The sequence below is a fragment of the Chiloscyllium punctatum genome, chromosome 1 (assembly GCF_047496795.1).
Source record: "Chiloscyllium punctatum isolate Juve2018m chromosome 1, sChiPun1.3, whole genome shotgun sequence".
NCBI lineage: Eukaryota > Metazoa > Chordata > Chondrichthyes > Orectolobiformes > Hemiscylliidae > Chiloscyllium > Chiloscyllium punctatum.
In genome coordinates, this window is record NC_092739.1 from 99450837 (window position 1) to 99466731 (window position 15895).

The window sequence follows — 15895 nt, forward strand, 5'->3', positions numbered from 1 at the left end:
GCTAAGGTATTGCACCAATGAACTTTGGCCAGCTCCTCCCTCATAACTCCATAGTTCCCTTTATTCAATAGAAGTACTGTCACTTCGGACTGTACCCTCTCCTTCTCAAATTGCAGATTGAAGCTTAATGTATTATGGTTACTACTTCCCAATGGCTCCTTCACTTCGAGGTCTCTGACCAATTCTGGTTCGTTACATAATACTAGATCCAGAATTGCCTTCTCCCTGATCGGCTCCAGCACCAGCTGTTCTAAGAATCCATCTCTGAGGCACTCCACAAAGTCTCTTTCTTAAGGTCCAATACCATCCTGATTCTCCCAGTCTACCTGCATGTTAAAATCCCCCATAACAACTGTAGTAACATCTTTGCGACAGGCCAATTCCAGCTCCTGATTCAATTTACATCCGACATCCAGACTACTGTTTGGGGGCCTGTAGATGACTCCCAAGAGGGTCTTTTTACCCTTAGTATTTTGCAGCTCTATCCACACTGACTCTACATCCCCTGACTCTAGGTCCCCCAGCGCAAGGGACTGAATATCCTCCCTAACCAACAAGGCCACCCCATCCCCTCTGCCCGTCAGTCTGTCGTTACGATAGCACGTGTAGCCTTGAATATTCATTTCCCAGGCCCCGTCCACTCGAAGCCACGTCTCAGTTATCCCCACAATATCGTATCTGCCAATTTCCAAAAGAGCCTCAAGCTCACCCATCTTATGTCTAATGCTTCATACATTCATGTATAGTATTTTTAATTTGTTACTGTTCTCACCTTTCCCATCAACCCCTATTTCACTCAACCTTACAGCATGATCCCTTTCCAAGTTTTCTGCCTCATTGATACAGTTGTCTTTCTTGACTTCTCTTGTTCTAACTTTCCTTTCAATTCCTTTTTAAACATCCAGTTTGTCCCCTCCCCCCCGCTACTTAGTTTAAATGTAGCGGTGTTGCAGTAGAAAACCTGCCTGCCAGAATGCTGGTCCCTAACCGATTAAGGTGCAAACCATCTCTCTTGTAGAATTTATGCTTGCCACAAAATATACCCCAGTGATCCAAGAAGTTAAATCCTTACTTCCTGCACCAGTTCCCCAACCACATCGTTCTAAACTCCCTTGAGTAGAGACCCAGAGTCCTCAACTGCTCCTCATATGATGTGCTCTTCATTCCTGGGATCATTCTTGTAAACATCCTCTAGACCCCATCCAACACCAGCACATCTTTCCTTAGATACGGGACCCAAAACTGTTCCCAATTTTCCAAATGCATTCTGAACAGAAGCATATAAAGCTTCAGCAGTGCATCTCTGCTGTTCTATTCTGGCCCTCTTGAAATTAATGCCAGCATTGCATTTGCTGTCCTGTCAACTCAACTTTTAACATTCAGAGAATCATGAACTAGGACTCGCAAGTCCCTTTGTGCTTCTGATTTCGTAAGCCTTTCCCGATTTAGAAAATAGGCTACACCTCTATTCCCATCAAACTTCATAACCTTACACTTTGCAACATTGTATTCCATCTGCCACTGCTTTGCCCACTCACCTAGCCTATCCAAGTCCTTCTGTAGCCTCCCCACTTCCTCAACACCACCTGTCCCTCCACCTGACTTTGTGTCATCAGCCTTCAGTTCCTTCGTCCAGATTATCAATGTATAACGTGACTGACTCCACACTGACTACTGTGGAGCTCCACGTGTCACTGGCTGCCATCCTGAAAAAGATTCCTTTATCCCATTCTGCCTTCTACCAGTCAGCCAATCTTCTGTCCATGCTAGTAACTTGTCCTAAACACCACCTGAAAGAAAATAGTGCTGTCAACTCTTATATAATTCTTCAATCAAATAGACACACACAACATTTGTGCGTGATCACTCAATTGCACCAAAGAACAATAATACCAGAGATCAAAGAGTAAATTAGGCTGTACTACAAGAATTTAGAAAAATGAGATGTGATCTTGAAGGAGCTTGACAGGGTAGATACTGAGACAGTTGTTTCCTCAGCTGAGAATCTAGAACATGGGGACACAGTTTCAGGTTAAAGGGCTGAGATAAGTAGGAATGTTTTCCCTCCAAGTGTTTAGAATCATTAGAATTCTTTATCTCAGTGGGTAGTGATGCTATATTGTGGAAAGTATGTTTAGTCTCTCAGAACTGAAAGGACATTTGAAGTGGGCAAATATATTGAGTTATGGTTGATAATTGGTGATGATATAACAGACTTGCAGGGAGATATAGTTCATTCCCCCTTCCACTTCTTATGTTCTAAAATATGTGCATCTAGCTGAACAGCAAGAGAAAATATACTAGTATTTGACAGTTAATCCATTCAAATTTAGCTGATTTAATTCTAACTGTATAAAGTTTGGACATCATTATGATCCTGTTATTTTGATACAAGGAGATTACATACTGTGAATCAAGTAACAGAAACACTTATGTAAATATTTTGACAGTTGGGCTATAGACATAAGAACTGAATCCCTGTGGAAAGAGGCCATTCAGCCTCTCAAGTCTACACTGACCCCCGACAGGCCCCCACCATATCTCCGTAACCTCATATTTACTATGGCTAATCCATGTAGGCTGCACATCCCTGACACTTTGGGGCAATTTAACATGGGCAATCCAGCTAACTTGCACATCATTGGACTGTGGGAGGAAACTGGAGCACCTGGAGGAAACCCATTGAGACATGGGGAGAAGGTCTCTGGTGCTGTGAGGCAGTAGTGCTAACCACTGAGCCATCCTAAGCTAACTTCTAAGTTAAATGGTCATGATTATAACATTATTGTGAATGAAAATGATCAAAAAAGTGTTTTAAAATAATAAATCCAACATATAGTTGGCTAGTGTAGGTTAGGTGGGCTTGGATCGGCGCAACATTGAGGGCCAAAGGGCCTGTACTGCGCTGTATTGTTCTATGTCCTATGTTCTATATAGTAAATAAATCTTCCAAAACCTATGCAATTCCCCATTGGGTTGCAGAGAATTATTAATTTGAGAGAGTGTGGCTCAGAGGTAATATATTCTCACATGAGATTTGGAAATAAACTCAGATAACAATTAAGATGAAAATTCTTTACTGGTAGGTTTGTAAATCCTAAAAGGAAATCCATATGAAACTTAATCAGTTCCAAATATGCAGATCATAAGCTGCCCTGTGCAGAAAAAAAATCACAGTCTTAGTCAGAGAGACCAAAGAGATAAATGTAAATAAAGGAGATAAGTTATGTTAGATGAGGATGAATATCTTGATGCTGAGGGAGCAGTCTTTTGCACTTAACCTGGGTTAGTTTCATTCGAGGTTGGTTAATATAGGTATTAGCTGCCACTAGTATGAAGTATTAAAGTCCTTGCCATTAACAAAATGCATTTTTCACACCAAAAAGGTCAAAACATGAAAGATAAAAGTTCACATGTTTTAGAAAATTTTGCAATTAAAGTTAATGACTGTAATCAATTTTAATAATGCATATACAAACCATTTTTGCAGCTGCTTTGCAATAGAAAAACCTTTACTGCTAATAATTATGAATGACATGATTACAATTAACCTATGAAGTCATTGTAAGCAAAATAGTAATAGTAGAAACATTGAATTAAACAACAGGAACAAGCCATTGACTTTCTTCGACTCAAGCCAGCTTCCCAAACTACTTCTTGCTTGCTGAGTTCTCATATTCTCTAACACTATCTATCTTTCTACTTCTTGACTTTTAAAATATTCTGCTTTAACAATGGTGTGCAGTTGGGAACTCTATACTTTAAGCATTGTATCAAACTTTTTTTCTAATTTACTTGCTAATCTTAAATATTTACTTTTGGCAAAAAAAGCACTTCCTGATTGATGGAATCATACTACATCATTTACCTACTATCACTTCCCAGAATATAACAAACCGTTACTAGATCATCCCTTTCATGCCTCAACCTCAGTAAGAAAGCTAACATTTTTCAAACCCTTCTTCATAAAATAATATCATGATTCTTAGTAACCTTTTTATGGCTTTACATTTTCTATTACCTTTTATATAAATTATACAACACTGTAGTTAAAATTAAACTAACTCCAAATATAGTTTAACTTGGGTATTGTACAGGGACAGAATAATCTTCTTGTTCTGTTTTCAATATGATGAAATACAAAATGTTCAACTTGGCACTATTATAGCCATATCTACCTAACATTCTATCTGCACATAAAGATAATTTTGCTCTGCCATTCCATTTAAATTCTTACCATTTGAGGTATTTTATTTTTCCAATGAACTGTACTTACCACCATTTGCCCATCCAACTGACCACTATATTCCATCCTGAAGACAGTCATCATTCATGACAGTGCCATACCCAATTTTCGATTATTAGAAAATCTTAATGGACTTTCTCAATTATTAAAACCAGATTATTTGTCCTCATTAATTAATAGCTGCAATAAAAACTTCAGTGAACTCCTGCTTTCTACCCTCCAACCATCTCTGTGTTCATAAGACCAATTTGTCCTTAATTCCATGTGCAATTATTTTGTCATGAGCTGCTTATATACCATTAGATTGAGGTCTCGACAACAGATGAGTGACTGTTTGAGAAAGAAAAGACCATACAGATTTCATAACAGGTTGTTAAATGACGAGCTCAGAGCATTCCTTATGCCTAATCTTCACCCTCCTTGACGTTTCGGCCTTTGACACATTTGACAGTGCAGTCTTCATCTAATATCTCTTCTCTGTTGTCTTATTCAGTGAGACTGCTTTTGCTTGCATCCACTTTTACCCATTTGATTGCCAGAGTCTCTATAACAACTTCACTTTCTGTACTTGCACCATTATAAATTACTAAAAACCTAACTTGGTTCCTCCTTTTCCATATCCGTATTGTGGCCATAGTCAGTGGTTAGGAAGGCAAATGCAAGTCAGTGGTTAGGAAGGCAAATGCAATGTTGGCATTCATTTCAAGAGGGCTAGAATGCAAGAGCAAACTGTATAAGGCTCTAGTCAGACCTCATCTGAAAAACTGTGTGCAGTCTTGGGCCCTATATTTAAAGATAGATGTGCTAGGTTCAGAGAGAGTCTGGAGGAAGTTTACATGAATGATCCCAGGAATAAAGGGCTTGTCATACAAGGTGCATTTGAGGAATGTACTCGAAGGAGTTTGGAAGGATGAGGGGGATCTGATTGAAATTTACAAGATATCGAGAACCCTGGACAGAGAGGATGTGGAGATGTTTCCAATGGTAGGACAGACAAGGGCCTGGGTGCACATCCTCAGAGTTAAGAGATAACCCTTTAGAACTGCAATGAGGATGAATTTCTTCAACCAGAGAGTGGTTAATCTGTAGAACTCATTGCTACAGTGGGATGTACAGGCCAAGTCATTGAATGTATTTAAGATAAAGATAAATAGGTTCTTGATTAATAAGGGGATCAAGGGTTATGGGAGAAAGCAGGTGAATGAGTTTGAGATTGAGAAATAAAGGAGCCATGATTGAATGGCAGATTGGGCTTGATGAGCTGAATAGCCTAATTCTGCTCCTATATCTTATGGTCTTATGGCAATTACCCTTATTAAAGTTCAGTGCAGTTGCTTGTGATCCAAGAATCTCTCACTCAAGCTGAATGCTAAATTATATCATGTTATAATCACTGTTGATGAGGGAACCTTTTGCTGAGTTCATTTATTAAACCTGATACCTAATTGGATCTCAAAAAACCTTTTAGGAAACTGTCCTGAATATACAATGAATCCTTTCTTGTGGTACCTTCCAAATTGCTTTTCACAATCTACATGACAATGAATCTGTCTACTGACTTGTATTGTTGGATTGCTTGTCTGAGATACATTCTTGGATGATTGCATTTTCCTCCAGTTAGACTTTGAAATGGCTCAGTGCATTGCATTAGGCCTCTCCATAAATCATTGCTCTCTGCACTGATTTCATCTATTCAGTCTTCAGTTGAATTAGATTACTCTCAAGCTGAGTCGATATTCAAATCTTACAATCTCAGCATCACAGGCTACCTATTTGTATCTCCTTATTCCATGAGATCTCCCTTTGTCTCGGTCTCTATGTTTGTCCATTCCATACCACTATTTCAATGCTCTCTTCATTGCCATTTTATTATTCTTAATCCAATAACTTCAGCTCAACCAAAACTGATGCCCATAATCTATCTGGCCATGTTCTACATCTTGGTTACTTATCACTTCTACCCAGATTCCCACTTCTTTCAATTTAAAATTTTCATTTAAAATGGTTGTTTTAATATTTTCCCTATTCAGGTAACTCTGAACATCTCTACCCATACATTCTGCATTCTTCTAACTTCAACCTCTTTGCCTCCCACCTTCCTCTGTCCTACCATTATCAACCATGCCTTCAAGCACCTGGTGTTACTTTGTAAGAATACTCTCTCCAGTTAAAACCGGCCTCTTTGACTAAGCCTTTGGCTCAGTTTCTCTTTTCATTTTATCTCGATGCTTCTGATTTTGAACGCTTTCATTAAACCTCCCCGCAAACTGCTCTTTTTTAAGAGATGAATCACACCTTCTCCAATCTACTATGTAACTGAAGTCCCTCATCACAGAAACCATTCCAGAAAATTTTTTGTGCATCCTCTCTAAAGCCTTCATATCCTTTTTAATGAATCTTTGTTGTACATTGTTAATACAGGTTTAAACCATTTCAGTATTGATAGTTGATCACAAATTTGAATTATGCTGTATCAAAACAACTTCTGACTAAACTAACCCTGTAGCATAATTGGGTAGGCAGTGCCGGAAATCTAGTGGGTGTTGCTTGATCTGTTGTACTGGATTTCATTATTGGTTTAATGCAATTCAATACAGTTAGATTCAGAGAAAAACTGTCAATGATGAAAACAAAAATTAAGGAAAGGCGTAAAAAATAGTTTGTTTATAAAAAAAAAGTTATAAGAAAATCACTAGCCCAAAAATAAACTAAAAGCACCAATTAAAACATGGCACAAACATGAACAGCATGGACTTTTTTTAAAAAAAGGAAACCTTTCTCATGTAAAACACTGGTTACTAGATTTGAGACTCATGAAATAGGTCAGCATCAGCTTGGATTTAACAAAAAGGTTTAAAGATAGAAAACAGCAAGGTGTATTAAAATTATGAGTTTTCAGACTGGAGAGGGTGAGTGATGTTACCTAAAGGTCAATGCAAAGACCACAGTGATTTTTTTTGTTTGGTATGTGTAAATAACTTGTCTATCAGAAGATAAAATAACATTTCAAAATTTGATAATTCCAAACTTGAAGATGATATCAGTTGACTGCAACAACTGAGGAAAAATATTGTTGGGTTTGCAATATGGAGTGAGTCAATGTTGAGAGGGAATCTTGCTGTTAGAGCACACAGCTTGGGCTTGCACATTTGTTCTTCTGTGTTCACAGTCATAAACCTTTGTCCTCAGGCACAGCCCTTTTATAAAAAGTGTAAAACTTAACGCTAATGGCACGTCTCAAGTATATATTTGAAGTTAATTATTTATTAAAGCATACCTGCATCTATATTCCTGTTCAAATTTACAAAATGATGCATTAAATGGGGGATGAGGAATAGAAATTTCCTACTTCAATTGAAATGCATTTACAATGACCTCGAGATCTTGTTCAGATAATCTGAAATTTGGATAACCGAGGTTGTTCTGCACATAGGTAGCTGAGCAGAATGGGAAAACAGTGACATTTATTACAGATAAATACAAAATGACATATTTTGGCAGAAGAAATGAGATGTAAAACAGAAAAAAATGGCCAAGTTCTGTAAGTTGTAGATGGAAAGAAGGATATATGGATCACAGACATGGATCTCCAATACGTGGCACGATACACTGAGGGAGCAATTAGCAGTGATGATAGGATCTTAGTTTTCATAACTAGAGGTGCTGAATATAAAAGTAGGAAGGTTATGTTGAACATGTATAAAGCTCTGGTCAAGCTCCAACTAGCATATCTCACCCAGGTTTAGTCACCATATTTTAGGAAGATTGCGAGAGTACAGAGATTCACCAAAATGCATGAGGAACTGTAGCTAGGACATTAGATTAGATTCTCTACAGTGTGGAAACAGGCTCTTCGGCCCAACAAGTCCACACCAACCATCCGAGGAGTAACCCACCCAGACCCATTTCCCTCTGACTAATGCACCTAACACTATGGACAATTTAGCTTGGCCAATTCACCTGACCTGCACATCTTTGGACTGTGGGAGGAAACTGGAGCACCTGGATGAAACCCACGCAGACATACGGAGATTGTGCAAACTCCACACAGTCACCCAAGGCTGGAATCGAATCTGGGACCCTGGGACTGAATAAGATGATTGTGGGGAGGTTGAAGAGAGGAGTATAAGATTATGACAGATTTAGATAAAGTAGACGACGAAACATTGTTCACATTGACTATTGATGCAGAGACTAGTGTCAGAAACTTTTGAGCAAGTATTGCAAGAATTAAAAGTAATTAAAAATGTGAGAGAAAGAACCTTTTTACACAGTAAGTGGCAATCAGCTGAACATTTTATGTATTCATTCACAGGATGAGATCATCACTGGCTACACCAGCATTTATTGCCCATCCCTAAATTGCCCAGAGAGCAGTTAACATTCAATCGCAGTGCTGTGGGTCTGGAGTCATATATAGGCCAAACCAGGTAAAGACGACAGTTTCCTACCCTAAAGGACATTAGATCAACAATAGATTTGTGGTTATCAGTACACTCTTAAATCCAGGATTTTATTGAATTCATATTCCACCATCTGAGTGATGGAATTCGAACTCTGGTTTTCAGACCATTATGTGAGTCTCTGGATTAACAATCCAATGAAAATACCACTAGGCTGCTTATGAGGGTGGTAGAAGTAGAGACTTAAAAGGAAATTGTAAGGGCACTTAGACAAAATAAACATGCAGATATAGGGAATGTTTTCCAATCTGGGAAATACACAGATTGGATTACTCAGCAGAAAGCCAGCATGGCCGAAACAGGCCAATTGGGTTTCCTCTCTGCCATTATAACTCAAGCAACTCAATTTAGATTCATTAATATTGAAAACTTTGCTGCCATTATTATATTTTCCCCAAAATCTGCTGATGCATTATTCATACTCGTTGATTTACACTGAGCAATATCTCAATTTAAATTCTCATCCCTCAATTCTCTAATTCTGCAACTTCGCCCGGGCTCTAGGTATGTGCACTCTTCCAATTCTGGCGTCTTATGCCTCCCTGATTTTAATTGTTACCATCACTTGTGTCTGTGCCTCCAACTGCTGAGACCATAAGCTCTGGAATTCCCTCCCTAATCCTTTCCACTTGACTTTCTTCCTTTTAAAGACACTTCTTAAAGATGACCTCTCTGAACAAGTTTTAGCCACTGTTTTTATATGTGACTTCCTCCAATTTTGTTTGATAATACTCTTGCAAAACACCTTAGAATGTTTTAGAATTTACCAATATCTAAATAAATGCAGGTCACTTTATACTCTGTAACAAACAACATTTAAGATAATCTAAAACTTAAATATTGTTGCCATAGATTGGCGAGCATTTTCATGATCTTGTAAACCTATGGGCAGGATATAAAAAATGTTCACCATCTGATAAATGATCCTCTCCTGCCTTTGACTATCCACCTCCCTCTATTGCAACTTCGTTCTTTTCCATTAATATCATGTTCTGTAGTCAATATTTTCTTTCCTTTAAAGGTATAAATACACTTGCTCTTCTACCTCATTCTTACACTTAATCAAAAATCATACAGTATCAAATAGCTCCAAATTAAAAAAAAAGACACATTGCACTTGCACACGTCACCAGAATTATTTGACATCCATCCTACCCCAAAACTATGAGTATCTTCCTCTCTCTCTGAAGAAAAACCCATGATCTGAAACAACAATGCTCTGCAACTTCAACTTTGTGAATCACATTATGATGATCGTACTACTGAGTACTTCTTGCTTACAATGACCAAGCTCCTTTGCGAGTTATCTCTTTAACCTATCAGATACAGGTCAATATGAGGAGTTGGAGAATTTCTAAATTGGGACAATGCATGTTTACTCAATGAGTATGATCACATCCATTAAAGAAATCTGCACCTTACTGAAAGCCAAGAATAAAAATGAGAGAAAATTGCCATTTATGTAAAAAATTAATTTTAAGAAAAAAAAAACAAACATCATCATTTAGCAGTCACATTTATTCAGATGTTAAGATTAACAGTTGATTTTATTTTTTGTCAAATGGGTAACTGTGATGACATTTATTTTGTTGATACTCTGGTTCTTTTGTTCCAAGAGAAGTTTGCACCGTATGACTTTGGTCTGGGCACCTTTACTTTCTTTTCCTCTACTTCATAATTCCAACCTGTGACAAAAAAAAGTTTTGTTCCTTAAGCATTTTTTAACATGATGTTTCCAACTTTATTTGATCATTTAATGATGTAGTCCACAATAGTGCAGGCCAATTTTAAAGTAAACTTCTCAATTAAACTGTTAATTTGTAAATAAGCTGAAATTTATGATATCATCAATTTGATTAATATAGGATTGTAGACTGACATTTCAGGTAGCATTTATATATCAGTGACTAAACATTTAATGTCTGCAGCAAAAAGGTGTATTATCCATCATCCACCTATGCACTACACAAATAGATACCAAAGTTTAAACATAGAAAGTAGAAGACATAGATATTTCATTTCTCAACATCCTCTTTTCCTACGTTCACTTTTCCAAACTAATATTTACCATTAAACCTTGTACTGACTTTCGCACTAACCCTGAAAGCAGACATTAAATATTCTCAATAGTTTCTCTGAACCTCTATTCTAAGGTTTATATATTAACTTGTATTATTCCCTCCAACCTGCTTCGATTTATTCTGAACCATTTCTTCATAGTTTAACACATCTGTTATTTTAACTCAAACTGCACAGTTCAAAGAAAAAGGCTAATTTTTTTCAAGATGTTTTTCATATTTATGTTACTTCATACTTGGAAACATCTTGGCTAATCCTGTAAAGTCTCAATAACCTTTGGAATTTGTGGAACTGAACACTACACTTTATTTTAAATGAAACTCATGAGATTTTTATTAAAATAAAGCTTGGCAGTCAAAAATACCTATTTTTAATATTCTGAGACATATACCCAAAATCCTTTGTCCTTCAAAAGCCAAGCCTCCTTCCTATCATAGTACAATTACTCTGATAGAGTCATAGAGGTGTACAGCACGGGAACAGATCCATCAGTCCAACTTGCCCATCCTGACCAGATATCCTAACCTAATCTCGTCCCATTTGCCAGCACCCAGCCCATTTTCCTCTAAACCCTTCCTATTCATATACCTATCCAGATGCCTTTTAAATGTTGTAATTGTACCAGCCTCCACCACTCCCTCTAGCAGCTCATTCCATACATGTACCACTCTCTGTATAAAAAAGTTGCCCCTCAGGTCCCTTCTTTGCCCTCTCAGCTTAAACCTATGCCCTCTAGTTCTGGGCTCTCCTATGCCAGGGAAAAGATTTGTCCATTTACCCTATCAATGTCTCTCATGATTTTAGAAATCTCGAAAAGGCCAGCCCACAGCCTCCAACGTTCCAGGGAGAACAGCCCCAGTGTACTCAGCCTCTCCCTACAGCTCAAACCCTCCAACAGCAGCAAAATCCTTATAAATCTTTTCTGAATCCTTTCAAGTTTCACAACATCCTTCCTACAGCAGAGAGTCCAGAATTGCACATAATATTCCAAAAGTGGCCTAACTGATGTCCTGTACAGTCACAACATGGCCTCCCAACTCCGATAGTCAATACACTGACCAATAAAGGTAGGTATACCAAACACTTCTTCACTGTCCTATCTATCTGTGACTGCACTTTCAAGGAACTATGAACCTGCATCCAAGGTCTCTTTGTTCAGCAACATTCTGCAGGACTTTGCCATTAAGTGTCTAAGTCTTGCCCTGATTTGCCTTTCCAAAATTGTTAATTTTATTTTAGCAAGAAGCATCACCCAAACAACTTTGTACTCTGACAGCCATTTTTAACATATTCTAAGTAACACTTTGAAACTTAGAATCATGGAGGACCGAAGAGGCCCTTCAATCCATCAAGTCTGCACCAAAAAAAAGCTATTGTAAATCAACATTAGTCCAACATTTCAGCACTTGGTCCATAGCCTTGAATGGTATGACATTTTAAGTGTTTAAACAAGTATTTTTTAAAGGTTGTGAGGGTTCCTGCCTGAACTACCCTTCCAGATTCCTACCACTTTCTGGGTGAAAATCTTTTTCTTCAAATTCCCTCTAAATGTCTGAACTTTTACGTTGAATTTATATCCCCTTGTGATTGATCCCTTTTTTAAAATTCACTCGTGGGACATGGGTGTCACTGCTGGCCAACATTTATTGCCTGTCCCTCATTGCCGTTAATTAAGGTGGTGATGATCTGCCTCCTTGAATTGCTGCAGCCCACACCTTGTAGATTGACCTACAATATCCTTAGGGAAGGAATTACAGGATATTGATCCAGCAATGGAGGAACAGCAATGTATTTCCAAGTCAGGAAGGTGAATGGCATGGAGGGGAGTTTGCAGGTGGTTGTGTTTCCAGGTATCTGCAGCCCTCGTAATTCTAGATGGAAGTGGCCGTGGGTTTTGAAGGAGCTGTTAAGGTGAATTTCTGCAGCGTAACTTGTAGATAACACATACTGCTGCAACTGAGGGTTGTTGCTTGTGGATGTGGTACTAATCAAGCGAGTAGCTTTTGCACTTGAGTGTTGTTAGAGCTGCAGTCATTCAGGCAAATGGGAGCACTCCCTCACACTCCCGACTTGTGCACTGCAGACAGTGGACAGGCTTTGGTGAATCCGGAGGTGAATTACTTGCCTCAGTATTTCTAGCCACTGACTTGTATCCACTGTATTTACATGGTTAGTTCAGTTGAATTTCTGGTTAATGGTAATGCTCAGGATGTTGATAGTGGGGGATTCAGTGATGGTAACACAATTGAATGCCAAGGGTTAGATTATCTCTTATGGGACATAGTCATTGCCTGGTGTTTGTGTGACACGAATATTACTTGCCACTTGTCAGCCCAAGTCTGGATATTGTCCTGATCATGTTGCATTTGAACATGAGCTGCTTCAGTATCTGAGGAGTCGCGATTGCATAATGTTCAAGGCCATTCATCAGTGAACATTGCCACTTCTGAGCTTATGATGGGGGTGGGTGGTCATTGATGAAGCAGCTGAAGATGTTTGGGCTTCGGACACTACCGTGAGGAACCCCTGCAGAGGTGTCCTGGAACTGGGATGACTGACTTCCCACAACCACAGCCAAAACCATCTTATGTGCCGGGTATGACTTCAACCAGCAGAGAAGTTGCGCTGATTCCCACTAACTCTACTTTTGCTGGGGCGCCTTGACACCACAATTGGTTGAACGTAGCCTTGGTGTCACCTCACTTCTCATATTCAGTGCTTCTGCCCATATTTGAACCAAGTCTATAATGATGTTAGATTAATGTTCGCAGAACCCAAACTGGGCATCATTAAGCAGGTTATTGCTGAGCGAGTGATGTTGGTAGCACTGTTGATGACACCCTCCATTACTTTACTGATGATTGAGAGTAGACTGAAATAGCTGTAATTGGCCAGGTTGGATTTGTTCTTTTTGTATACAAGAACTATCTGAGTAATTTTCCACATTTTTGGGTAGATGCCACTGTTGCAACTGTATCCGAATGGCTTGGCTAGGGGAGCAGCAAGTTCTGAAGCACAAGTCTTCAGCACTATTGCCAGAATATTGTCACAGCCATAGCCTCTGCAGTATCCAGTGCCTCCAATTGTTTTTTGAATATCACATTAAGTGAACTGAATTGGTTGAGTCTGGTATTTGTGATGCTAAGTGCCACTGGAGAAGTCCAAATTGGATCAACCACTTGGCATTTTTGGCTGAAGAATGCCTGAACTAGGGGGAACAGCTGCTCTCTATTCACCACGTCCATGCCCTTCATATTCCTAGACATCTCAATCAGATGCCCTTTTAGCATTCTCTGCACAAAATCGTGGTCCACGTTGGCACAAACGACATAGATAGGAAGAGGGGTGAGGATGTTAGACAGGCTTTCAGGGAGCTAGGTTGGAAGCTCAGAGCGAGAAGGAACAGAGTCGTTGTCTCTGGTTTGTTACCCGTGCCACGTGATCGAGAGTCGAGGAATAGGGAGAGAGAAGAGTTAAATGCGTGGCTACAGGGATGGTGCAGGAGGGAGGGATTCTGGTTTCTGGACAACTGGGGTTCTTTCTGGGGAAGGTGGGACCTCTTTAAACAGGATGGTCTACACCTGAACCTGAGGGGCACCAGTATCCTTGGGCGGGGTGTGGGGGGGGGGGGGGGGGGGGAGGTTTGCTAGTGCTCTTTGGGAGGGTTTAAACTAACCCTGCAGGGGCATGGGAACCTGGACTGTAGCTTTAGGGTACAGGACCTTGAGTGTAGGGAGGTTAGGAACATAGCATCGATCTCGAAGGAGGGTGCCTGTAAACAGGAAGGTGGTTTGAAGTGTGTATACTTCAATGCCAGAAGTATAAGAAATAAGGTAGGCGAGCTTGCAGCATGGGTTGGTACCTGGGACTTCGATGTTGTGGCCATTACAGAGACGTGGATAGAACAGGGACAGGAATGGCTATTGCAGGTTCTAGGGTTTAAATGTTTTAGTAAGGTCAGAGATGGGGGTAAAAGAGGGGGAGGTGTGGCATTGCTTGTCAAGGATAGTATTACAGCAGTAGAAAGGGTGATGGAGGAAGACTTGCCATCTGAGGTAGTGTGGGCGGAGGTTAGAAATAGGAAAGGTGAGGTCACCCTGTTAGGAGTTTTCTACAGGCCTCCTAATAGTCCGAGAGAAGTAGAGGAAAGTATTGCAAGGATGATTCAGGAGAAGAGTGAAAGTAGCAGGGTGGTTATTATGGGGGACTTTAACTTTCCAGATATTGACTGGGAAAGCTATAGCTCGAGTTCGTTAGATGGGTCGGTGTTTGTCCAATGTGTGCAGGAGGGTTTCCTGACACAATATGTAGACAGGCCAACAAGAGGTGAGGCTATACTGGATTTGGTTCTAGGTAATGAACCACGCCAGGTGTTAGACTTGGAGGTAGGTGAGCACTTCGGGGGCAGTAACCACAACTCGGTGACTTTTACTCTAGTGATGGAGAGGGATAAGTGTGCACTGCAGGGCAACAGTTATAGCTGGGGGCAGGGAAATTATGATGCGGTGAGGCATGACTTAGGACGCGTGGATTGGAAAAATAGGCTTCAAGGGAAGAACACAACTGATATGTGGAGATTGTTCAAGGAACAGCTAATGGGTGTCCTTGATAAGTATGTACCAGTCAGGCAGGGAGTAAAGGGTCTTGTGAGGGAGCCGTGGTTTAATAAGGAATTGGAATCCCTTGTGAAAGGGAAGAGGGCGGCCTATGTAAAGATGAGGCGTGAAGGTTCAGTTGGGGCGATTCAGAGTTATAAGGTAGCCAGGAAGGATCTAAAGAGAGAGCTAAGAGCAGCGAGAAGGGGACATGAAAAGTCCTTAGTTGGTAGGATTAGGGAAAACCCAAAGGCTTTCTATAGGTATGTCAGGAATAAAAGGATGACTAGGGTAGGTATCGGTCCAGTCAAGGATAGTAGTGGGAAGTTGTGTGTGGAGGCGGAGGAGATTGGGGAGACACTAAATTAATACTTTTCATCAGTATTCACTCAGGAACAGGACACTGTTGCTGATGTGAATATTGAGTCACAAGTGATTGGAATGGATGGCCTTGAGGTATGTAGGGAAGAGGTCTGGGGAATACTGGAAAGGATGAAAATAGATAAGTCCCC

General features: G+C 39.8%; 1 protein-coding gene across 1 annotated transcript in view; it reads right to left on the reverse strand.

The window, feature by feature from the left end:
• Positions 1–10209: 10209 nt before the first annotated feature.
• Positions 10210–15895, reverse strand: part of ndufs4 (NADH:ubiquinone oxidoreductase subunit S4) — a 175293-nt gene continuing 169607 nt past the window's right edge. Inside the window, exon 5 of the mRNA XM_072571624.1 lies at positions 10210–10394. Coding sequence (XP_072427725.1) covers positions 10291–10394 — 104 coding nt within the window. The 3' untranslated portion in view covers positions 10210–10290. The remainder of the gene's footprint in view (positions 10395–15895) is intronic.